Genomic DNA, 25,884 nt, shown 5'->3' with positions numbered 1-25,884 from the left:
ATCCAAATGATGAAACAATGTATTTTGCTTCTCTTTGTATCAATAAATAAATAAATACTTCCCTTACCCTATAGGCCTAATCCTAGCAAATGAGGAAATGATATAACTGAACCAATATGTCCAATACCCTAGCGTGGTGTGAGGGTAGAACTTTGCTTTACACAATGTAATACATGCAGTTTCATAAACCTAGTTGTCTTGAAGATTTGCACCTATAACTAATTTTGCCCACAAGTAAGATTTCACTCCTGCTGTGGTCATTTCAATGTTCGCTAAACATGAATGCACCTGCAGTTAGCATATGTGAAGTGGGCAACGTTTGCTTTAGTGCTTGCATCACCACCACTCCCCCCCCCCCCCAAAAAAACAACAACCTGTAAATAGTGCATTAAAAATAAATCAAATGTTTGTCAATGATAAATGAGTTGGTAGTTACACTGTGCAGCTAGGATGCCATGCATATAATGTGGTAGAGTCAAGAACGAGTGGAACTGATCAATAAGCACATTTAGTATTTGAAACTACATAAATCTGGCATTAGCCTTCAGTGATAAAATCTTCAGTTTTGTGGCACTGATTCAAATGACAGGTGGTGTTTTAGAAATGCCATAAAAGTAAATTGTAAGTTGTGAGAGCTTTGGAGAATGGCTAACTTCACCACCATGCTTCTCTAACCACCTGCTCACAACATATGCCTTGTGCACTCTACACCCCTCCCAGCAAGAAAAAGCTGTTGCATCTTGAGATACAGATGATTTTACACTGTCATATTAATACAGCCTTCAGATAGAATGTGTGAATCAAGGCAATGCCAGGGAACTGGACTATTAAAGGCAGATTTTATAAAGGGATATAAAGTGTAAGTCATTAGACACATCATTCCACTGAAAACTTGGCTAACCTGAGCAAAACACTCCAGCAGTACTTTGAAGTTCATCAGCTATGATGTTTTACCTGACTGGCCCTGCAAGTGTCCTTGCTGACTCATTGAAGTAACTATATTTATTTTTTGCACGTTCCCTCTGTACTTGGTTTTGTTTTTGTTCTTGTTCATACAACAAAATCCAGGTTAAGGTTCACCTCCCTTCACCAATCATGAAGACAGAAAAAAGAAAGAGGAAAACCAAGAGATTTCTTAAGGCAATGTATTCTCCCAGAAATCAATTATTTTCCATATTATATTGTTTTGTTGTTCTACATTTAGTAAATGCAAATTGAATATTGCAGTAGCAGTTTTTACATGGAACATTTCTCTGTAATATAAAGACAAGTTCTAGAAATATACATTAGTACAGTCAGTTCTCTACTGGCTCAGAATCCACACAAAATAAAAATTGATCACTAACCAATTAAACACACAAACACAACAAAATGAGATGAGATTGAAATGAGAAATTGTAGAACATAGTATATATCCCATTATGCCACTTGTTTTCAGTCTCAGTGCTAGAACAAGGTCTTCTAATCCTGACCTGGGAGACCCACTAGATTTTTGTTCTAGCCATGTTCTCCTGTTATCTCACAGAAAAATTTAGATCCATTTGCAAGGATAAAAATGTAAAATCAAGGAGTCATGTAAATGTGTGCCATACATGGTAAATCTAACCAATAAATTACTTCTTTGGGGGAAAAAATGTGCTGATATTAAGATGATCCCAAAATGTATGCTTTGTGCTAGAAAACATAAAGGTAAAAGTCTAACTTTTTTTTAGATCAATGTCTTCATTAACAAAGTTTAGAACAAAAAGGCAGCATAGACATTGGGTTCTCGACAAACCAGGATTAGGAAACCCTGGTCCAGAGCAGTTTCACGTGCATTTCTGAGATCAGCTTCTCCAGAGCAGTTCAAAGAAAAGCATTATATCTCTGGTTAGCAACATTTAAAAGACAATGAGGTCCGGTGTTGGATATTGAGGTAAACAGAGTGGAGAGCTAGATACAAGGATCCATGCACAGATTATCCATTATTTCATTTATGCACTTTTAAAATCTAGCAGCTATATGGATGTAGCAGAATAGAAAGCCTCAGGAGGTGTAAGAACACCATGTAATGATTAACTTTCCTGTCTGAGAGGTTAACCCCCCATATGTTCTAGCAGCAGGATATTCCAAAAAAGGAAGCATTATTTTAAAAATCTGAGCAAAAAGTCTAATTAAATAATGCTGAATACAACATCTGGAGAAATAAGAGCTAGGAGATAAATTTATGACGGGAAAATTGTTTGATTTGAGAAGCTCTTTCCAGAAAGCAAACTGGAACTAAGGAAAATGCTTAGATTAGACACTTAGATTACATGCAACTTTGCACTGCAAATCACTGAGCATATGGAAGTTTCTATTTGGAATAAAGCCGAATTTGCTTAGGAAAGACCACCAGGTCTAACTTGACTTCAGTAGTCAACACTCTAGAGTACACTATGAATTATTTGTTAAATAACAATGGTTATTTTAATAATGGTTATCTGTAACCCACAGATCAAACCAAATATGTAAAAAGCAATCTGCTTATAAGAAAACTGTCTGGGTGTTCAACTCTGCATTTACAAGGCAAAGGTAGCTTACAAGTAAGGCAGTTTTAGCAGAATGAGACTGCACCCATTCAGTCCACAGCAAGACCACAGCAGTAGAAAGAGTGTGATTTAAGCAACACATTTCAACACCTCACATGACCTTGTTCAGGATAAGCAGTTGAAAGCTGCACATATTTTTTATGACAGAATTACTAAAATGGAAAACTAGCAAACCATATCACATATAATATTTTCAGTTTAAATTGATTTTTATTTACAATTTGCTTGAGATTTTTTAATATTTCACCTTGCTGAAAGTGATATAGATACATTATCCTGATAGTTGATTTGATTGTATGGGGTACCCATCAGACTGCTAAATTGAATTGGTAATTTCGTCTAGGTTTAAACAAACTGAACATATAGTGAGAACGCAATTTCCTGAGCCACAATAAAACACAGTGATGGCCAGTATCAGTGTCCCCTCCAAATTCTGCAGTATCAGCTGTCCAACTACACTGCACACCATATGCTCAACTAAGTCATAGGAGAGGAGGAACGGTTTAAGCAAAACGTTGTACAGTTGTTTCTTCTGTATCCATGTTATTCCAGCCAGTGAGAACATGCAAGAGGAACAAACCCAGGAAAACATTAGTTCTAGAGTCATATTTAACAATAAATTCATCACTCCACAAATATCGGCAAACTGTAAACTGAAGGACATTACCTATTAGTACCTGTCATCCAAACAGATAGGATTTGCCCCAGTGTGAAACAACACTCGTACACAATAAGAACTAGGTCTGTAGCATTTACATAACAATTTACACTGTGCAAATAAATAGAAAGTATAGAAGTTTGTTCTCATTGCATTGCCTACACATTAGGCAGTATGCATTCTCTTTTTTCCCTGAAGTTACAGCGCAACAGCCGTTCTTTTATGTTCCAGAGGCCATGTCATGAACAGGGATCCATCAGTTCATAAAAATCACTACCATGTCACATTCCAGATTTCCTTCCTCACAGAAGCTGGACTATGTAACTGTTTTCCACAAAAACAAAGGGAAAAATGGAAAATTGAGTATTATGGACATTTGAAAATTAATAAAATGTTAATATACTATGCAAGGATAAATATAACCAATTGTTACCAATTTGAATAAAGTTTTAGGTGTATACCCCTATTTTTTAATGGGATTGTCCAATGTACAGTGTAGGGTAGAGCCTTTGATGGAAATGTCAGGGTGAGGAGCCAGCTGACTGGTGCTTGCTAATGGGGGGCAGGTAGAGTAGACTAGACAAAGCGTGGTGTGAGGGGTGACACAGTCAGGATAGGGACTGGTGTGGAACCTGTGGGAGATTAACTTCATTCATTTCAACCAGTGTTCACTTAGAGAAAGAAGTCAGTGGTAGTATCAACCTGGCAAAAAAATTAAAAAATGGAGATCTCAAAAAAGGCAAGATCCTCTTCCCCCAGAACTAATGGTTTAGCCTCATCTAATGATGTTCTTGCAAGTTGTTGGTATTTTTTAATTTTAGCAGTTCTTCATTTCTTAAAAGTCCATTAGCTGCACACAGCTCTGAACAACTCTTTCTTGTGCTGCAAGACAAAGAACAGAAGATTCATTACCAGAAAGAATTTATCAAGGTCTATTTCAGTAAACTAGATAGAGATATGGGGAACAGTGAAAAGCCAGTGGGCAGATAGTTAACAGACAGGGTAATATTAGATGCTCGGTTACATAATCACATCTTGTCATGGTTCACTGTACCAATATATTTACAAAAAATGTGCAACAACTTTACAGGATGAGCAAACATGTAGTACTGTAGTATTGTTATAAACTGTAGTATAGCCCATATATACTTGAGGATATAATAGAGAGATAAATGTGGATGAACACAAACCTATATGGTGTTTCTAATAAGTTCACAGTCTGACAAAAATTAATAGGTAAAGGATCCTTTAGTCCACATATTGCAAACATAACAATAACTTGGTAGCATCCAAGGCTTTTTGTACTGATCAAAGAAACCATTGCTTGTCATGCGATGACTGTAATTATATCCCCACTAAAATTTTATATGCTAGTCAACAAGGGTGGTGCTCAGTAGTGGTAAATTCTAGTCAGCAAGAATGGTGGTCAGTAGTGGTAAATGCATTCCCGCATGAATGTTGGAAATACAGTGAGATCTACAAACACTACAAACCTGGTCAACCGACCACACAGCGGCAGTTCATGCAGTCCTGCCCACCATCATCCGGAGGGTTGAGCTTGCGAAGCTTGTGCTGCCTGATCTCACGAACTAGGGTGTAGAAGGCATCCTCTACTCCCTGCAGGGCAACAGGGGTAACTTACTGTTAACAGAAAACCTGCCAGTGAAGAAGAAAAATTAAACGTCCCAGTGATGTTGTGATGCAGTAAAACATCTGCATAACCTTCAGTTGGATTGGCTGTTCGAAAATAGATGAATGGAGTACAACACACTTGTAACGAACATGACAACATCTGGATTTTGACGTGAGTGTTTGATCCGATGAGCACAGACGCACCAGAAGTACGAATGTGTGGAGCACTTGGTGTGATATAACAGTAGCTATGGAACGGCACCATAACTGGCGCTTAGCAGTCTCTGCCCACTGACAGGAAGTTAGAGAAGATGAGCTCAATATCACAGCAGGCTTGGTTCGGAAAATTTGGTGAAATTGCTGGTGGTCTTTCCTAATCTCTTAGCGTGTTATCACAACATAGCAGCAAAGCCTGACAGGTGGACAAAGGGAAATTAGAAACATTTGGTGTTTGAAGTTGGAAAATTAGGGAACTGTCCATAATGAAGGTTTGAGAACTTGGGCCACTTTTCCACCACACCAGGTACTGGTACTGTACTGCAGGAAAGTACCAAAAGTACAGTACTTAAAGCTGTTGGTTTTCCACTGGTGTAAAAACTGGTACCAGCATCAAATGACATCACAACTTGAGGGGGGTATTTTGTACTGAAATCGAAAAATAGCTATAGTATGTTATTGTACTGCATGACGTGTGATATTAATACAAACATCGCATGTTATGCATATCCAATTCTTACATCGCTAGTCAGATCAGGCTTTTTCTTACTTTAAACCAGTGGTTCCCAAACTGGGGGGTGCAGACGTATTGCGGAGGGGCGCACCAATGGGATACCTCAGGGGCATGTGCCACCCTAAAATAAATCTCTTCACAGACTGGATGATTAAACAAATAAAGCAGCGCAACATTACAGTAACTAACAATAAATGAACCACTAACTTACGTGTACTATTAGAGCATTTATGTAATTTAAACTTTATTTTACCAGGTAAATTAACTGAAAACCAATTCTCACTGCTTTACGTGATATTCGGGAGAAATAGATAACGCATCGGAACTTCCTGGGATACAAACGTCATACAAACGTCACATTCTTCAGCCAATAAGGGCAAAGTTGTGTCGTCACGGAGGTTGTTCCAGTTTGTTCAGCCGGCTGAGAGGTGCTGCACGATCTGTCTTAAGTTGTCTTGCTCTTGCAAGGTTTTTGTACCATGTGACATGGTGACGCGTGACGACGTTTTGCAGCGCCGGACAAAAAAAATCTAACCATATCATGAAAAACGAGGTTTAAAATTTTCTGCATTAAGTGCAGGGAGACTATCAATTAATGGGTATGATTTAGTGTTTTGTGCTATAGTATAGGCTGAAACCTGCGGCTATCATTAAAAACAAAATGCGGTAAACGTAAAACAAACTTTAATTTGTGTACGCCAATGAATATTAACAGGAACGTTAAATCTGCATTTGCATAATTTCAAAATTATGCTGTAATTTTATTTTTAATTGATTGCTCTTTTTTCCCCCCACAGTGGTGAAATTGCACCATTTATATTTTGTAATTGCATTTGTTTCGCTCAATTAGAAAAGGGAGCTGTATTTTAAATAAAGTTTGAATCTGAACCTGTGTAGTTTGAATGGGGGGGGGGAGCTCAATAATGTTCCTATCTAGAAAAGGGGGGCCCTGCAGAGAAAGTTTGGGAACCACTGCTTTAAACTATGTAGTTTCGCTAAAATATTTTTAGTCTCTTATTTTGTCTTAGGGAAAAAACTTAGTAAGCTTTGCAATTTTACTTATTATTCCTTTTATAGGTTCCTATATGTTTAAAAATCAGTTTAAAGTTTTACCTCCACTGCTTTTGCATAAGCGCTGCATGCATTCTCTGAGACAATCATAATCATTTTCATCCTTGGCATTTAAATCACTCAAAGATGGGTTTGAGAGAAATGTATTAACTCTTTTGTTTCATAAATACCCCAGGATTTATTACAACAAAATCAAATCGCGATATTTATAACAAACATCACTAGAACACCATGCAATATGCGTATATTCAATGAAATAGGCCTACTTTCTCATCTTTTTTTTGTCATGTCATCCGGTTCTTTTTGTTCTATATGTTCTTATGACCAAATCACTTTTTTTTTTTTACTTCGTTTATCATTTTCTGATTTCGAAACTGTTTTCAAGGCGGCATTTGTATTGTGTTTCAATGGCCAGCTATTTACATAACCAGGGACTGACATAACTGGTACGCAAGTACGCATTCACCTTTAAAAGCGATAAGTGCAGCAATTGATAAATGTAACAGCGCAAATACATATGTATTTTATGTGCATTTGCGCCTATATGACAAGAAATTACCATGTACTGTATATTAACCTCTATACCGCAAATGAAGTACAAATTAGCATATAAAGGTTAAAATGCACGACAATTTGTTGTCATATTGGCGCAAATGCACATAAAATAAGTATGTATTTGCACTGTTAGAACAATCAATTGCTGTATGTATCGCTTTTGAAGGTGAATGCATACTTGCGTACCAGTTATTTCAATCCCTGTACATAACCATTCGACAAAAGAAAGCGTTTCAAGTCCCACCCAAAGTACCAAAAAAGTACCCCAGCTGGTTTGGCACTTTCGGTACTGGAACTTCTGGTACTGGTACTTGACCGGAAGTGAATGGAAAAGCAAAAGTACCAAAAGTAACATACTTGGTGCGGTGGAAAAACGCCCTTAGAGCAAACAGCACAGTAATGGGGAATTCATACTGATAAGAAGAACAAACAAGAAGAATGGCATTGATGAATGGTTTGAAGATAATACCTACAAGGCAATGAAAACATTAAGGAAATTTTTGTGGGTGGTGCGTGTCATGCTAGCAACCACGCCCAACGGCGGTTGGTCAGTATGGGTACTAGGGCATCATCCTCCCTGGTTTAAGGGATTTTTTATTTTTCTTTCTAAAATATATAGTTTTAAATAACAATTACTTATTTTAAGTGTGTATGTGTTGGAAATGCATAATAATGTGTAATATATATTAAAAAATCCTTATGTTTAGGGAAAAATCAGCTTCATGGTCCTTCCCCTCTCACTCAGTCTTATTCAAATATTTCTTCTTTCTGTGCAGCAGTATAGCCAATTACTGATACAAGAAATCCACATAGCAAGATAAAAATAGCCAATCAGCATCCTCGAAATGGATGCCTAAAGGGTGATATATTTATTGCCCCATTCAGTCCTGGGCATTTGCTGGGGGCATGAGACCACTAGGGGTGCACTAGCAGAGCTAGTGCAATAGTGCAGTTGCCTTATTTACTGCACTGCATACAGTGACACCAAATAACTTTATAAAAGCAAAATAATTAAAAATGATATAAAAGCCAATGATATAATAATTAATACTTTATTGATGCCCATGGGGAAATTGTCTTTACACCTCCCTCAACTTGCTCTTTGTAAAATAAGCTGTCTGCGAGGGGCAGCCACCTGTTGGGGCGCCGGGGATTAAGGGCCTTGCTCAAGGGCCTGCAGATATGCTGAAGCTGGGTTTGAACCAGTGACCTTCTGATTACAATCACACAGGCTCAACCCACTGAGCCACACCCTGCCACAGTGTTTAAATTACCACTGTAAAATACCCCATATTTTAAATATGAGAATGGAGGTTACTGGCTGTAACCCACACATTCTGAAAAGCGAAATGGTTGTGAGGATATTGTTAATTATATGCTTTTTCAAACGACTTGAGTAACACTCAAGCAAATAAAAGCAACTAAAGGTAATTTGCTGATCAAATTATTTTATCCCTGGATGTGCAGCTTTCATTTAGCTGAAGGAACTGTGTTTTTTTTTTTTTTTGCTTTGATGTCTGTGATGCTGAGCTGACAGACTGCTGCATCTCAATTCGCTGCTGGTGCCCAGTTAATGCTGCCTGTCATACAAAGTGGCTGTTTTGCCTGATGTGAAAGGATAACAATGTCCTTTTCGATATGTTTCCAGGTGAAATTTTAAAGATTCAGAAAATATGCGAATCCCATAATGATATTTTTCATAATTTACTAAGCTGTTGATTTTTAATGCTAATGAAATATTACTATTTCTCAGAGCACTGGTATCCTGCAGTTTGTGTTAAATCGTATTGGATGGTTACTGAAACTGACTGAATATGACACAAACAGCCTCACCTAGAATATTTTTCACCAGCCGCCACTGATCACAACCCACCAACAACTGCTCCCTACCTGCCGCGTCTTGGCAGAGGTCTCGATGTAGGGGATGCCGTAGCTTCGGGCCAGCTCCTGGGCTTGCCGTGTGTCCACTGTGCGGGCCGGAAGGTCACACTTGTTCCCTACCAGCACCATGGGCACATCATCTGAGTCCTTCACCCTCTTGATCTGTTCCCTGTAGCAATCAAACTCAATCAAAATTATTCCACTAAACACAAGGAGGGACAAAGCTATACACTTTTTCAGCTTGCGAGCTACTTATAAATAACCAGGTGAAAATGATCTACCTACTATAAAAATGCAAAACATATATTTATTTGTAAATATATTGAGTATTCTTTATTATTATCAATTTCCCTTTGGGATAAATAAAGTATTTTTGAATTGAACTGGGATTTAGTTCCTTCTTTTTTTCTTTTTCTCAGCTCGTTTTTCAGAGGGAAGTTAATGTAGTTTTTATGAACAGTTCGAAAATGCCGCTCCACATTTCCCTTCTTCGGAATAGCAATGATAGACCTTTGCGATTGACCAGTAGATCGCGATCGATGTATTGGGCACCCCTGGTATAAGCAGTGAAAAGAGGAAAGAAATTACGAGGAAAATTATGGAATTCATGGCAGTGGATGACCAGCCGTTTTCTGTAGTTGAGGACAGAGGCTTCAGAAATCTAATAAATTACCTCAGCCCAAAATATAGAAGAAGCAAGTAGGCATTACTTTTAGGACGTCAAAGTTGTTTAATCTAGTGTCATGTCGCACACACTTGCTGCACCTATTATTATTTTAAAGAATATATTAATGTTTAGTTGTAGTTGGGGTTTTATTTATTTGTTTTAGTTTGATTTACTTGAATTTGTAAAGTTTAATAAGAGTTTATTATGAAAATAAAGTTTTGAGGTGAAGAAAATGTGATTTTTGTATGTATTTGCTGTTCTCAGGGCAAAAATCGGTATCGGAAAAATCAGTATCGGGCGATCACACATACCAAAAAATCGGGATCGGCCAAGAAAATTGCAATCAGTGCATCCCTAGTTACGGATGGACTGATTTTCAGTTCCAAAGCAATTCCGATACATAACTGCTGATACGGTACATATTCTGACACAAGGGATTTTTACTTACATTTTTAAATATTATTAATATATAAATATTTATAGTTTATATAAATGTTTTTTTAACTAGCAAATACAAATGAAAAAAAATATATCCCAAAAATCTTTAGGCTGCTGGAAACATGCATAACGTACTTTTCCACCTCATCTTGTTTTAAGCATTTTTGAGGCATTTGCAGTTCAATTTGAATATGTTCTAGAAGAGTATACATAGGTGGTGAAGGCTTACAATGCCCTACAATTTTTCTCTCGTTGGCAATAGCAGCCCCTAGTGTATCACAAGCTGTAACGAGTGCACAAAACAGCCTAAGCTAGCAACTCCCAAAGCATCCATTGCTTTTTTCATTCTACTCGATCACGTTGTTTTGCACAATTGTGTGTGCTTTGTTTAGTGGGATTTTCCATTAAACACTACTTTCACCTCTCAAAACTTTTTTTTTTTTTTTTTTACAAAGATTGCAAAGTGCTGTGCTACTAGCTGTAGTTAAAAGCGTAAAATGCTTCCAGACCGTCACCGTCTTATCTGATGTTCTAGCTGATGCATGTGACGTCACAGTAGGTGGAAGTCACTGCACTCACATCAACTGAATGGCAGCATTAGCGTGCAAAAAAACATCTAAAATGGGAAAGTGCTAACATGCATTTGATTGTACAAATCAATTTAACAGGAAATAGGAGCTGTCTTTTAACAGACTGCCGGAAACTAAATAGGTAAGTATCGGAAGTGGATCAGTCACATATGGCCGATAACAGATCCATCTAATAGATATGGATTGGCGCTAATATAAAACTAGGAACACATCTAGGATGTTCAGGAGCTTACTTGACTGGTGGTGAAACCAGAAGGCTGTCTGACCATTACTTTATAATACATGACTATACTAGACCTCTGGCCCATCATGTCCTGCACAACAGGAAATTCAGAGCATTTTGAAACAAACAATCTGCAGACTAACTTTCCCAATCCTGTTTTCAGCAGACATTGGCCCTGCCCTTCTCACCAGCTTGTATCTGAAGGACCCTACTCATCTCTTTATGAATCAAGATCAATTTAATGCCTGTTTTAGTAATTTCTTTAATTAAGCACCACCCCACCACCCGCATTAAAATCCCATTACCCAAAGCACAAATCCTTTAGCTTAGCTGAATTTCCACCATGCAGCTTTTTGCACCATACTCCCATCGATGCCCCACTGATGCTGATTGGACAAAGCTATAGCCTGATATGGGTTGAACACTTTTGGGATGATAGATTATTCCACATGCATTATTATACCAGGGACATGTTTCAGAAAATAGGCTTATGCCAGAATTACAAGCTATGGAAAGTAAAGTTTTGAGTATTTAATACTTTGTGAGATTCCACCTATATCATCCTACAAATTGTACAGTTTTGCTGCCGACTATTTACACAGTTGTACAAGTGATGCACTAGTTCAGGTTACACCTTCTGCTCAAAACTACAATAACAGTTTGCTCAGTTAGCTAGTAGCGTTTGTCTTGCTGCACACACCGGTACTGATGAATGTCTTCAAAGGACTTGGTGTTGTTGATGGCGAAGACACAGAGGAAGCCCTCGCCTGTCCTCATGTACTGGTCCCGCATGGCGCTGTACTCCTCCTGACCTGCTGTATCCAGGATGTCCAGCAGACATGTCTCTCCATCAATAACCACCTGCTTCCGGTAGGAGTCCTGCAGCAGGGAAATTATATAATGTCCAGTTAAGGAGATCTCCTGACCTCCATTGGGGAACACCATTAATTTCATATTCATACAATCCATTCATCCATGTCCAAACCACAGTATAACATACAGGAGCCTGGAGCCTTTCCCAGACAGATAGGGCACAAGGCTGGGGTACATCCTGGAAGGGATGCCAGTCCATTACAGGGCACATACAGAAACAGCTCAGCGACAACATGCAAACTTCACAGATATAGAACCAGGAACACCCAACTCTGGAGGTGTGGGACAACAGCACCACCCACAGAGTCACCATACCCACAACCACATAATATAAAGGAAAGATACATATAGGCCTGTCACAATTATTACATAATCACCAGATCATGATGATTTTGCATAATCACTAGAATTATTTCCATTCATCCATATAAAAATATCTGGAAACAGAAATATCATATTTCTATCACTACTCTGATTAATGGTGCCATACCTCAATGGTGGGGTCGTACTCATCTACGAAGTGGTTCTGGATCAGTTGGATGGTCAGGGCACTCTTGCCTACACCACCAGCTCCCACAACGACTAGCTTATACTCTGTCATTCTCGTCGATCTGCTGTGATTGTTGTGGGGGGTGAGGTGAGGTGGAGAGACAACAGAATAGTGGAATAAATCATTACATAGCTCATTTACAGGTTGGAAACTTTCCATGGGAATTAACTGGAAATGAACGGGCTTTGATCTGGAAGTAACAGAAGAAGCTGGTACACTGAAGAAGCATGGAGCATAGGGTCATAGAGGTTGCGTTGTTGGCGCACTCCAGCACCATACGGCAATGTCGTCTGCCTTTGGATAACGCCATAATCACAAGGAATAGCATGCATCTTGTTTGTTAAAATAAACAAATAAAAACAGCACTGTAAAGCTGTCAATTCACTTCTCGACTGAAGGGTACTTTTTCACCGCACCAGGTACTGTACTTCAGGAAAGTACCAAAAGTACAGTACTTCAAGGTGTTGGTTTTCCAATGGAGTAAAAACTGGTACCGGTGCTGAATGACATCACACAGGGTATTTTGTACTGAATTTGAAAAATGGCTGTTGGACGTCACAGGACAGGACAATGTGCAATATTAATACCAACATTGCATGTTATGCACATGCAATTCTTGCATCGCTAATGAACTAGATTAAAATCTGGCTTTTTCTTACTTTCAGTTTGTTTTGGATATTATAGCACAGGGAGTTTAATTTTCGCTAAAACATCTCTGTCCTAGGGAAAAAAAACTTAGTAAGTTTTGCGATTTTAATGAGTATTCCTTTCAAAATGATCTAGTATATGTTTGAAAATCAGTTTAAAGTTTACCTTTTTTGTCCATTTGTCAACACACCCATTATTATTATTATCATCATTATATATATATATATATATATATATATATATATATATAATTTTTTTACATCTGTGATATAATAGGTCAACCGGATAAAGTCCAGTATTAATAAGTTGAAAGGAGCCATATCGCCACCTGTCATGGCAGTCGAACATACTTTGGTCAATAAATCGATTCCCTCATTTATTACAAACAAAACACCTGTTATACCTTATAAAAACAAAACATAGCATTCTGTTCATTAGGAAGTCATTCACGTGATATTTTCCCAGTATTTATTCACAGAAGTTTACATACATTTGTTTGATGTCGAGCTCCATCGAAACAGTTGAAAGGGAATGCGCCCCTCGGTATAACTGGGACACGGCACACAACACAGCAACGTCCTAAAGCATTGTTGTTTGTGGCTAAAATGCCAATTATAAGTTTAATTTCTCACAGTTCACTTTTCCATCTATAGCAATGCAGTCGGACAAACAATAAACATTCAATATTAGACACCAAAATGCCTCCTTACTGTCTGTCATTTTTAAAATTTGTATTAGAAATGTTTGAATGCATGTCTGATTATGACAAAACAAAATAGTTATATCTGTTTGTATATGATACAGTTTGTATAAATTACCCAAAATTTCCAGTTTATACTCATATATTCCCCTTAATGGCCATGGAAAGATTCCAACCATGTCTGTTAGCAAGCACTATGTTAATTACCTATGGTATTCAAAAGTAAACTGTCACCAAGGGAGGGGTCATCATCAAGAAAAAAACAACATTATGTTTTCCATCAAGTATAAAGCAGTTTTATATAAAACAATTCTGGAGTTGGAATCGTTATCTGAATAGAATTACTTGTAAGCCACTACTCAAATTTTTGAAGTCTGTTTGGTCACTATACAAACCGGTCCTCAGGGACCCCACATTTTTGCTTCCTTCTTTGAAGAAATTGCAGTCAACTTTCCACATTATGGGCTTAGAGGCACAGCCCCTGCCATGATCTGGAAAAACTGCATTTTGGTGCCCTTGGTAAACAAAGCGAGGCAAGCAGAACGAAGCATTTCAGATTATAGTACAGTTTAGGGCACTAAAATGATACAAAAAGATGCAAGAAACACAGGATACAAATATTACTGCAAAATTTTATTCTATTCCATTCTATTCAAGTGAAACATTGCTGTAAATACGCTTGGCAGCCTCAACTCTGTGCATATATTTTATGCATTTATCAGTTACTAAACTTTTTGTGTGTCATTTGTGGCTTCCTCAAAATTCACTAAAGTTCCCAAGAAATTCACATCTAACTTCTTATGCAGACCCCTGTGATGTACTGAAAATGCGATTGAGAAAGGATGACGAAGGATCAACTGTAGTGCTACATCAGCAGCTCCTTAAAATAATACAAATTGGTGTGCTAAGAAACAATTACTTTCCTTTACATGCATTTATAACATTAATGTAAAATCTAGAGTAATTAAGTAATATTGATGAAAAACCCATAGTTAGTCAATGTCAGTTATTTCTGTTTTTTTTTTTCATATATATTGTGCATAATCAACGTAATCAGTTATCACTATATGGCAATTTTGGGGGCTAATAGCTCAATGTAGCTTTATGGCCTCACACCTTCAGGGTTACTAGTTTGATGTCTTTCCCCACCTCTGTGTTCGGCATTTGCATGCCCTCCCTTTGTATACATGGGTTTTTCCAACATTCAGTGTTTCTCAGACCAGTCTTCTGGGACCCCCAAGGGAGTCCATGGGGAGCTAGGAGGGAGCAAAAATGTGAACTGTCCGGCAGGGAGCAAAAATGTGGACTGTCAGGCAGGGAGCAAAAATGTGAACTGTCAGGCAGGGAGCAAAAATGTGAACTGTCTGGGGGTCCCCAAGCACGGGGTTGATAAAACACTGCCATAGACAATCCTTCACCATTTTCACTGTCTCCTACCCCTTTGTGCCCATAAAACTAAGAAGAGCAAGCTGTATAACATCGGTAATGTTCTGACAGTTTTCATAGTCATACCAACAATATAAAACAAGCTGAAGAGGCACAATTAGGAAGGAATGCATGAAGCATAATTATAAATGTCCATATTATTTCTTACTCTACACCTACACAGAGTGTGATTCTCGCAGTTTATTTTGGGACCCAAAGTAAAGCATTTGACAGTTGTGGAGCTACAGTCAATTCACACCCAATGAATGAATGAATGAATGAATGAATCAATCAATCAATCTTCTAGCAGTCTAACTGCTTATACTGGTCCGGATCACGAAGACTACAGTAAATTTATGCATGTGTTTGCATTAACAATTCTGCCATACAAAGACAAAACACCTTAACTGCATATTATATTAAAACTGAGTTATGACCAAAATTGGGTCTCTTAGAATATCTTGTGACTTAGTTAAACTATGCTTGGTGTGGAAGAAAACACTATCATTTACCTACCTCTTACACCTGGAACTGGGCTATATCAGCTAAGCAACACAACAGCTATCTCACCAACCCAAAGCATCTTGATCATGTTTAATTCTGCTCATCTACTTATTTACATAGGATTACTTATCCAGCTCTTTTATCCAAAGCAACATACTGTACAAGTGAGAATGGAGGGTCTGTTAGTCCCTGGGGCAATTGGGGTTTAGGGCCTCACTCAAGGGCCCAATGGTGATATCACCCTGCTGACCAAGGCATTTGAAGTAGGGACCTAACCCACAGGGCCACACACCCTTCTCCCGTTTTTGGACTCTACGTTATAGATCCCATGTCAGCATGAACAGAGGTGTTATGCAATGTTGGCTTAAAAGCTAACTTAAGTGCCCGTTTTAGCTTTTCATATCACTGTCAGCAACGAGTTGCACAACTCATGCTGACCCACAAATGAAAGTACCAGGAAACACCTAAACCTCACCTTTCTGCTCACCATCTTTGATGCTCCTGTCAATAAGATTATTTCAGCTTTGTACCAAATAAGGAGGCAAGCACCAAGAAGCCTGGGAATTTCAATCAGCCCGCACAACAAAAGCATGCCATTTTCACTCAAACACCTTTGTCATTTTAAACAAAAGATGTCTGAAATTATTCAAACGTTAGCTATAAATAAGGCATTCAAAGCTTGATTAATAAAAAAAGACATGATCTTACTAAACAGAAACAAAAGAGAGAAAAGAAGATGCAAATGTCAGAGAATAGTACTCCCCTCTCCCGCTGATTGTCATGTTTTTCCACTGCTTATCATTAACATTATTTTTGTTCTAACTAGATACAGTATAGGACCAAGGGAAACCTAGAAAGGTACCTTTACCTTAAAACAATGCTTCAGACAAAGTATTACATTCTGCAGCACACAAAATCCCATATTCCTGTATTGCATTTTAAAACAGGGCACAGGTGCCATAAAACAATGAAGGGAAGCAGTGACCAACCTCACCAAGCTTTGCCAGCATCCCTCAGGTTCTCATATCCAGACTGGGGTGACAATTCCCACTAAGTGGTGTGCCCCCAGAAGGTCATGCCCCGTGGGACCTAGATGAATGACCCTTCTATATCTGCGAAATTGCTTCCTGACTAATAACTTGCAAACTTCCGGCTTGATACAAGGAAACATCGGGCTGCAGGAAACCTGTGAACACTACTCACTCATTATACAGCAGACTTCGAAATATCCCTCCAAACACAAAAAGCTTTGAATGTTTTCCCTTCCATTTCTATGAAAATCAAAAGTAATCACTGAGATGGACTCAGTCTACAATGATGGACTCTGAAGAACATTCAACAGGTACAAACAGCATTAACGTACCATCAATGGTACAGAAATGTTCCTCAGAGTCCATTTCTGTACCTTAAAAGGTACACTTACAGACAGCAAAGGGTACAATTGGCAGATCCTTTGGGGTACAGCCGCAGTGACAAGCAAAGGTCCAAATTTTTACCCTTTTTTTCTGAGAGTATACTAAATCTGAAGGTAAAAGAGAGAAATACCTGGAAGCAGAATGTATTATTCAACCTCTAGCTCATAATTATCTGAATTGTACCACTGATATTTTTATCTACTGAAGTCAACAGAGTCAATTCCCTTTTAACCTTGATGGCCTGAAGTTCGTTTTGATTCCGAATTGACGCCTAATACAGCATAACTCAAACCAAACAATAAAAAACCCTGACACCTGAAACAGGTAGTGTTATGAGGTGGGGAATTACCTGACTGAAATATGACCTCTATATTCAGATACACAAACCAGAGAGAGGTTAACAGTTTAACCAAATAGATGCAAATGAATGGTTAATAAAATTAAAAAAAAAAAACAACAACACCCCAGAAGCTCACTAATCAGTGCACGCACAAGTAGCAGGCTTGCATATTACTAGTTAGCACCTTTACCCAGAAGGACCTTAATTAGCTCTTCATCAACACACTGTCTGGAACGGCTCAGGCACTTGAGAATAAAGTGAAGCAAGGCTACACTAATGCCTCAGATCCTAATATTACAGTTTCATGCCTGTTCCCTTCAGGCACAGCCCTACAATCACATATTGTTTTCTGGCTATCCATTCAGATTTACAGCACTGCAAACAGAACCAGGGAGACACCCACCTGTCAATCACAACATACTGAAAAGCAAATGGTCCCATGGAAGACTAACTCCAAGAAGGAGACATACACTTATGTCAGCACTGGAGTGTATAAGGAATGGCATTTTTGATTTTGTCAGCTGGATACATTTGCCACAGAGTAGCTGCTTAAAACTACAAAGCAACAGGTAGATCCTTGCATCATGCATAAATCCATTTTCTGTATGGCTTGGCAGGCAATATGACGATAGCAACACTGCTCGAGTCAGCCTCTAGCTGCAGAAATAGACAGAAATTTGAAAGGGGAAAAAAGCCAGAAATTCTTACATGTACATGAACACATAGCCTATAACACTAAATTTCTCGTAGCTGCCTGGAAGTTGGGCCATGTTATTTTTAAGCTATTACTAGTTTGCTACAGCTTTGTTCGTCAGCGTTAATCTATCCTGTACACTGCTAGTTCCCAAACTCAAATTTTTTTTAAATTATTTTACAATAAATACTTTGCCTCAAGTTCAGGGCTGCCTGCTCATATGATCAGAGACCATCAATGATATCTATACACTGGCTTTGCAACAAGATCAATGGAAAGGATAGGAGATGATCCAAGACCTTTGTCTCATCTAATCTTCTGATTTGGTAATTTGCACTCATACCCCACCTCCATCCAGTGTCTCCTTTGAGACCACTCAACCTCAAACACAACTATCTGTAATCAATAGATTGACTTCTGCTGTGATCAGTATACGTTTGGACAATTTACAGAAGTTTCATTCAATTACAAAGGAGATCAGGAAAGTTTCTCCCTTTTCTCATTTGTGTGTGTGTGTGTGTGTGTGTGTGTGTGTGTGTGTGCGCACGTGCACAACAGTCATCTGGGGAAAAAACTATTATATTATATAAACCAATATGAAAGAGCTATAAGATTTGAGACAAAGGTATCACTTTTTGCACTCTGTTGTCTGTGCTGAACAGAATAAAGAACATGAAAGTATATAATTCCAAAAGCAAACAACCTAAGAATCGTGTTAAAAGGTACAGCCATTCTGGGTCTATCTGTCTAATTGTGTTAAACGGTAGAGTGCAGTTCTGGGTCTCCAGAGCCCCATACAGATCTTCCAGTAATCCTTACATAGCCTTAGCACTAGAGTTCAGTTAATAATTACTGAAAAAGCTCTTACATGCTCAGTGTGTTTAAAAAAGGCCATCTAAAAATGAGGGTTGGACAGCTCACTATACTAATGAGTTAACATGTCAAAATGGAGATTAATTCTTTTCCAGTATTAAAAAAAAATGTATTAGAAAAAAATATGGCCATTCATTTATACTTCAAGCTTCCAAAGCCCTGTGCTACCTGGAACAGCCTCCAGCTCCCCAATGCCCCTAATAAAGACAATCAGTTAGAACAAGGATAGGTGATCTCATCTGCAAAGGGCCCATGTGTATGCAGGTTTTTGGGATAACTTTTAGGTCAGCTGTTCAAACCCAGGTATAAAAAACCCACATACACAGCACCCCTTTCTGGATAAGACTGCCCACCCCTGAGTCAAAAGATGGATGGACAGATGAGCTTCAAAAGCAACCCATCACAATTCACACAAACAGACAGAAGTTGGATTACTCTGTGTGAAATGCAGCTTTAAGAGATCCTGTGATCAAAGGTCTGCTTTAATAACTGCTTTACTAACTGCTTTAATAAGTTTCAGGCAACTTCTGACAAAGGTGAGACTTTTTTGGGCTTCTGGAAAATTCTCCTAAAAGCCGACCTATGCTCACAGACTCCCTGAATGTACAAAATATCTCCCAGTCTGTCCTTCAAATCAAGAAAGTGATACAAGTCAAATGTCATGACATTCTAGGGTCCATTCAAATAACATTTTTATCCAATAAAAACTTCTTAAGGACCTTTTAAAAGGTTGCTAGTTGAGACGGCAATAAAATATACAGTCACTAGTTTGTTCGTATACATTTCATGTTTATTTAGCAGGCACTTTTGTCCAAAGTGAAGTACAAGCAAAGTGATGGTACATCACACACATACAGCTGTCAAGGGGCTAATTTGGGTATAAGTGCAGTTATAGTTGAGGTGTTTCTCAAGAGAGGCTTAGAGGAACTCTGCTAATGGGATGTGGATGGGAAGCCTGTTATTCCAGAGGAACCACAAATGTCTAGTTAGACTTATGTTAACATGGCAGTGGGATTACCAAGCACTGTTATCTTACAGACCAAAGAGGGAGAGATAGAACATAAGTCTTGATGAGCAGACCTCAGCAGAGGTATGTGCCATTCAATTAATGGCTTTGAAAGCCAGCACCAAGGTCTTGATCTTGAGGAGGACACCTTTACGTTCTGTTCTGCACAAAGTGAGCATGTACTGTAAGCAGAAACCAACAGAGCTATAGATATGCGCTGGAAAATCAGATACTGTTACTCTTAAGTCTTAAGTCATAACAGTTAATTTTGTAACTATATAACCTAGTGAATTACTTGGAATGGCCACTCCTCAATAAACTACAAACCCTTGCATCCAACAAGCACCTGCAATTTTGGGGTGACAATGACGATATTCCAGTGTATCAACTCCATATAAGTCAAAGACTTACAAAAAACAGCAAAATGATGCCATTCGCAACGGGGTACGTGTTATATCACGCTTAATCTTTTGTTTCATTAATGCCTGTATAAATAATTTGCTTTGTAAACGGCAGTTAAGTATCATCCATATAAAAACGTATGTGCCGCGTTGTTTTAAATCAACCTGAGTTCTAAATAATAGAGGCGACCAGAAGCAACTTGATCGTGTGTCTAATAACGGGTGGGGGGGGGTTAGAAAGAGAAAACATAAGCATACCTTTAAAAACAGTAAGGGCACAGATCTTAGTGGAAATCAACCGCCAGTACTGGAATGCGACTTCCGCAGTTCAAGCTTTCAGTTTTACGGTGTCGGGGCGTCACCCCTGGCTAGCCTGCATGCAACTGACACAGTCAGACGCAATCAAGAATAAAATAAAAAGTAAACTAGCAGAAATGATCGATAAAGAATTTCACCAACATGGCACAATTGCACATGTGCAAAATCAATATCTTAATTTGCCGCATGCAAGCAGCTATTTGTAGCAGTAAAGATTCAGGAAATTTTCATGGAAGGACTGATTTAAGTTTTCAGATAATAAAAACTACAAAATTCACTGTGCTCTTAACTTGCGGGAGGTGGGGCCATAGTCAATCTAACTCAATTTATATAGAACTGCGTCGATTACGATTTGGCAGATTAATGTGCGGAAGATTAACTTAAAACCCAGAAATAAAAAGGCGTGCTGCATTTTCGACGCCGCGATCAACTGTGTTATGCTTTCAGACGTAGGCGATCCGTCATTTCCACTGAGAAAAAAAAACCTTTTCCAAAATACGGATACCAGGCTCGACCAAACATTAAAATGCGCCCAGCTGTTCAGTTAACGGCAGCGTGGCGGAGAGACAGCAAAGCGACGCTTACTTATATAAACAGCGACGGGTCCGCTAATTTGTAGAAACGGTCCGATCCTCTGAAGGCAGGCGGAGTACTCTATTCAGCAGGCAAACCCGGCGGAAGACAGACACATCCAGCCCTTCAGTCCTTTCTTCTTTTTTGAGATTCCCAACCACAGTTGGAACGACTATAAATTCAGCTGCTCTCCTTTGCATGCGTCTCCGGCCGATACTTTCGCCAAAAATGCTGTAGTCACCGAATATTTACTCATGGCTCCCAGTGAGGTCAGAATGCAGTGAACAATGTGCACAGACAGAGAGCGAAAGAGAGAGCGAGAGAACGCTGCAGCCCCCGCCCAACCCCATACGAAAGACCCGCCCCGGCTTAACACCGTATCTCAATATCCATGTTTCATGTCTATCCGCTGTTGCCATGGGCATTATTGGTTAGTTTCCTTTAAAAGCTTTGAGATGTAGCTATAAAGACACAGAGAAATCAGAAATTGGAATTTCAGTGTGGAAAAACATTGTTCGAAGTTCCATTATAAAACAAGTTAGTAAAAGGAATATGTAATTATGTTTTTGTATAGATTGTCATATGAAATATAATATATATTAAAAATATATTCAGTAAGTAGTTGGTCATTTATTTGGGAAATGTCTATAAGGAAATGTATCTTTATTTAAATTATACATTGACCCTAATTTCAATGTGAAAATATCAAGGCACTGATTTAAATGAAGAGAAACAGTATTTACATCAAAAAGGAAATTAAACGAATGCATATATAGGTATCAACCTTGTGGATCATGCCTAGTCTGCAAAAGAGACCAGAGGAGCTCCTACAATCATAGTGAATATTCTGCCATTTTTGTTGCCTTACCAGGATTTGCTACAGTAACAGAAATTTTCAGTAATACCTATGGGTATATCCTACCCATATAGTTTTTCATGGACATTTGTATAATGTATGCTATCAAAATAACTTCCTATACTTTAAATATTTCTTACTCTTAATTTTATGCTGTCAGAAACTGCTGCTTATTTTCAGTGTGGTGGACATTCTTTACAGCCAGTTTTATGCAGCCAGGAACTGCCACCTGTAGTTTTCAGCAGGGCTGGGTACCCAGCAAACACAGAACGTTCAGGAATTGTTCCCTAAAGGTTCCCCGAAGGTTCCGACCTTTAGAGAATGTTCTAAGAAGGTTCCACAAAATGTTACCTTTCACTAACGTTCTTTAAAGGTCACATTTTGTGGAACCTTTAGGGAACGTTTCCTGAAGGTTCTATTAAGGTTACGTTTTTGTATACTTTTACGAACGTTCTGTGAATGGTCCCTTGAGGTTATTTTTTATAGAACCATAAAATAACCTTTAGGGCATATGGTTTAAATGCAGAAGACACATTTTGTTGTGCACTGTGTGCTATCAACACTTATCTCTAAATTTGAATCCCCATTAAAATTGTCTCCAGTGTGTACTCTATTAACCAATAAACGAGAGTCCATCCGGGTATTCCATCAGTACTTAACACATGAACTTAATCGATTGGTCCCTGATACAGAACACCCGCGCCTAGCGCCCAGGGGGCCAGATTTGAAAAAGACGACGTGAGCTCGCAGACATTACTCGTTGTCGGGGGAACCTGCGTGCCGTGCGCGTTGCCCGGGTGTGGCCGGCCGTCGGCGGAGCCTGCGTGCTCGCCGCCATGGCCCCCTGGGGCTCCTGCGATGTGGCTGCCGGATGGCCCCCCTCCGGAGCTTTCCTCTGCCCTTTTCTGGGTAGGGGCTGCAATTGTTGTGGTTCCCCACACACACTACTAGACATTTACTGTATATGGAGAAACCTTATGAACACAAACGCACTCACACACAGGCGTGCACACAGGTGTACAAACAGGCACTCACAGACACACACTGTCTTGATCAGCTGTTGCTTCTAAAAGTATATTGTAATATTAGTTATGTGTGATGTTCAACAACATTTAACATTCAATGTTCATTGTGATTCGTACAGATGTTGGTTGTTGTTTTCTTTTTTCAGCAGGTATTGAAGCAGATTATCTGTTTTTTTTTTTTATCCCTCTTTCTATATCCTCCTTCTTCTCCTTTTTTTCCCCCTCTCTCTCCCCCTCTCCTTCTCTTGAGGAATTTTTATTTTTATTTTTAAATAACAAATAAATAAATAAATACAATACAATAAAGCAGTCCTCTGCAGAGGTGGGGGGGGGGGGTAATATATATATATATATATATATATATATATATATATATATATATATATATATATATATATATATAAGGGAAAAGTCTAGGTCCATGCTTGATGTTTGGTGTCTCTAGATGGCATCTAGCACAGAACTGCTTGGAGGTTTTGTTGTAGTAGGATTATTGTGGTGCTTTACAGCATGAATTTATGAAAACTGGTGTTTACACTACGGCCAGCAGGGAGGCACAGAGGCTAAACAACAGGACTTACATGGTCAGGAATATTGTCTTTCTTCCTCTTTATTTTTTGAAGGTGGTTCTCAGCTCTTTTTCTGTGAAAAGGTGGAGAGGCAAGATCCACAGAGATACTCTGTTAGGATGCTGTAGATCATCCTTGGGTTTTACACACTATTATGATTTCTGATATCTTACATTATGGCCATAATTATATTTTGTTTTTCTTATGTCTCTGCATTTTTTATATTTTTGCTGATTTTCTGACTGGAAAGGGGAGCTTAACGAACCATTAGAGGATTTCAACAAGTGTTTCATGGGCCAGATCTAAAGGTGAAGGACATTCATTAGGCCTTTGGTTGTTCTACAGATTAAAACACTGAATATAAAATAGACTATTTGTAGTTTTTTTTATTTGTAAATTTTACAATGAAATAATAATGGTAAACAGTATACATGTAAATATCTCCCATCTTCACAAAGTGACCTGCCCCCCTACCTGCTTGACAACATTTTATTTGCACCCAAACTCCTTTAGTACACATTGGGTAACAAGTAAATATTGCGTTCTGAAGTGCTGGGGACTTTATATAATAAAAATTGACACATGACTATAACTGATACGAAACGCTTAATGTCATTAACGTAGGGAGTTTAGCATTTTCATGCATTTTCTACTTACCAGTTTACAAACTTCATTAAGCCATGCAAAAGGCCTGAAACAGGGCACTGTTGGCTCACTTCCACCTACATGTCTCCATGTCAACAGTAGATGTCGCTTTTGTGCGATGAGAGGGAAGAGACCCAGCTGTCTAACCCACCTGACAGAATGTTTGCCAGATCTGTGCGCTGCATGCTTTCTCGACACAGATTATTAATGTGGAACAGCAGGGATCAAAAACAAGATCCCTACTGCATTATGTGCCTCTCTTTGCACTTTGTGTTTCAAGGGGGGAGGCCCCTTCACAGCTGTGTCAAAGATGTAGTTTTGTAGTAATTGTTCTTCTGAATCCTGAAATACTGATTTTTTGGGGGATTTTTTTAGTACATTACACTGCACTGCAATTGTGAATTTAGCTGATGAGATGCTGTACCTGAGTGTTGCATGAGTGTGTGAGTTATATCCAAAATGGAATGTGTGTTTTATTAATCCCAGCCCACGCATCTGCAAATCTCTTGACAAAACTGTTTTCGTACAGAACTGTATGGTAAATTAGAGAGTTACCTTTTATGATAATCATGAATCCAACAAGCCCAAAATCAAAGAATCCAGTCCTGGTATTACTGTATGTCCAACAGAACTTGTACATCCAGTAAATGTAGGTGAATGTCTGAGTCCTGATTATGCTGCAACATCTATAATGAAAATGCTAATGAATGTGCTTCTCAGCGGTGCTACAGTGGAAGTGGATCTAATCAAGCTCCTCGCTCTTAGGTATTCATTGCTTAGGCAAAAGAACTGGCCCTTTGACACAGAACAAAGCGTTTCCCATGTTTACACCTGAATTGTTTAATTTATTCAACAGCCAAAGAATGCACACCAGATTAAAAATCTTGTTAGCTCTGACTGGGAGAAATGATGCAAGATGTTAATATGATATATTAACATTATGACATTATAAATGTATTATTATGATATGCCTATCCATAAACATGGAAACAGGAAATAGTGTTTCATATTTTGCAGGTTTTGAACTTGCATTCTCTTGGTTCTAAAACCCTTGTCATTTATAGCTATTCCACTTATTTTCAGTTGATATCGATTTTCTCATTCCCTTAGCCTATTATGATATATAATCAGATTCACTGACAAAGAAAGAATATGAAGGTAGAAAACAATCATTATTGATATTTTTAAACTGTCATTGCCATTGTCTCTGTTACAGAGAAGACTGGGGAAATTGGAGATAAGGGCAGCCTGTTGTCAGGCTAAGCATGTTTCTTTTTTCCATTGTAAATCAAGTGCAGTCATACTGTCACGTGACTTTCTCTGCAAGCACAAGTGTCAGTGTTTTTCATTGGCCAATTCCTTTGAAAAAGCATCAGTCTCCAAGGTGACAGAAAGAGAATGACTCCGCTTATTTTCTCTTTCTTATGTCCTAATAATTCTGGCTCAGTCCTTGG

The 25,884-nt window shown here is 38.6% G+C and overlaps 1 protein-coding gene across 3 annotated transcripts; it reads right to left on the bottom strand.

The window, feature by feature from the left end:
- Positions 1-1,131: 1,131 nt before the first annotated feature.
- LOC111840699 (GTPase HRas-like) lies at positions 1,132-21,657 on the bottom strand. 3 transcript variants are annotated; one of them, XM_023805808.2, is made up of 7 exons: positions 21,348-21,657; positions 20,703-20,827; positions 12,379-12,502; positions 11,716-11,894; positions 9,107-9,266; positions 4,722-4,845; positions 1,132-4,110 (listed from the first exon to the last, which is right to left on the bottom strand). In XM_023805808.2, the coding sequence occupies exons 3-6, from the start codon at positions 12,487-12,489 to the stop codon at positions 4,726-4,728; spliced, it is 570 nt and encodes a 189-aa protein (XP_023661576.1). In that variant the 5' UTR covers positions 12,490-12,502; positions 20,703-20,827; positions 21,348-21,657; the 3' UTR covers positions 1,132-4,110; positions 4,722-4,725. The 3 variants fall into 3 exon arrangements, with proteins under 3 accessions (XP_023661576.1, XP_023661586.1, XP_023661566.1); XM_023805818.2 differs by lacking the exon at positions 20,703-20,827 and having other exon boundaries at positions 12,379-12,499; XM_023805798.2 differs by lacking the exon at positions 20,703-20,827 and having other exon boundaries at positions 21,348-21,656.
- Positions 21,658-25,884: the final 4,227 nt, after the last annotated feature.

This window comes from Paramormyrops kingsleyae, chromosome 11 (genome assembly GCF_048594095.1).
Source record: "Paramormyrops kingsleyae isolate MSU_618 chromosome 11, PKINGS_0.4, whole genome shotgun sequence".
Taxonomy (NCBI): Eukaryota; Metazoa; Chordata; class Actinopteri; order Osteoglossiformes; family Mormyridae; genus Paramormyrops; species Paramormyrops kingsleyae.
Note: the sequence above shows the minus strand (reverse complement) of the source record. Positions and strands in the feature narration are given on the sequence as shown.

What these genes read in the sequence shown, in the direction of transcription:
- LOC111840699 (XM_023805808.2), bottom strand. Translation starts at nt 12,489, where the DNA reads ATGACAGAGTATAAGCTAGTCGTTGTGGGAGCTGGTGGTGTAGGCAAG. An exon ending in AGTACGACCCCACCATTGAG is followed by an intron (nt 11,895 to 12,378) that starts GTATGGCACCAT and finishes TCCCTGCTGCAG; the next exon opens with GACTCCTACCGGAAGCAGGT. An exon ending in GAAGACATTCATCAGTACCG is followed by an intron (nt 9,267 to 11,715) that starts GTGTGTGCAGCA and finishes TGATTGCTACAG; the next exon opens with GGAACAGATCAAGAGGGTGA.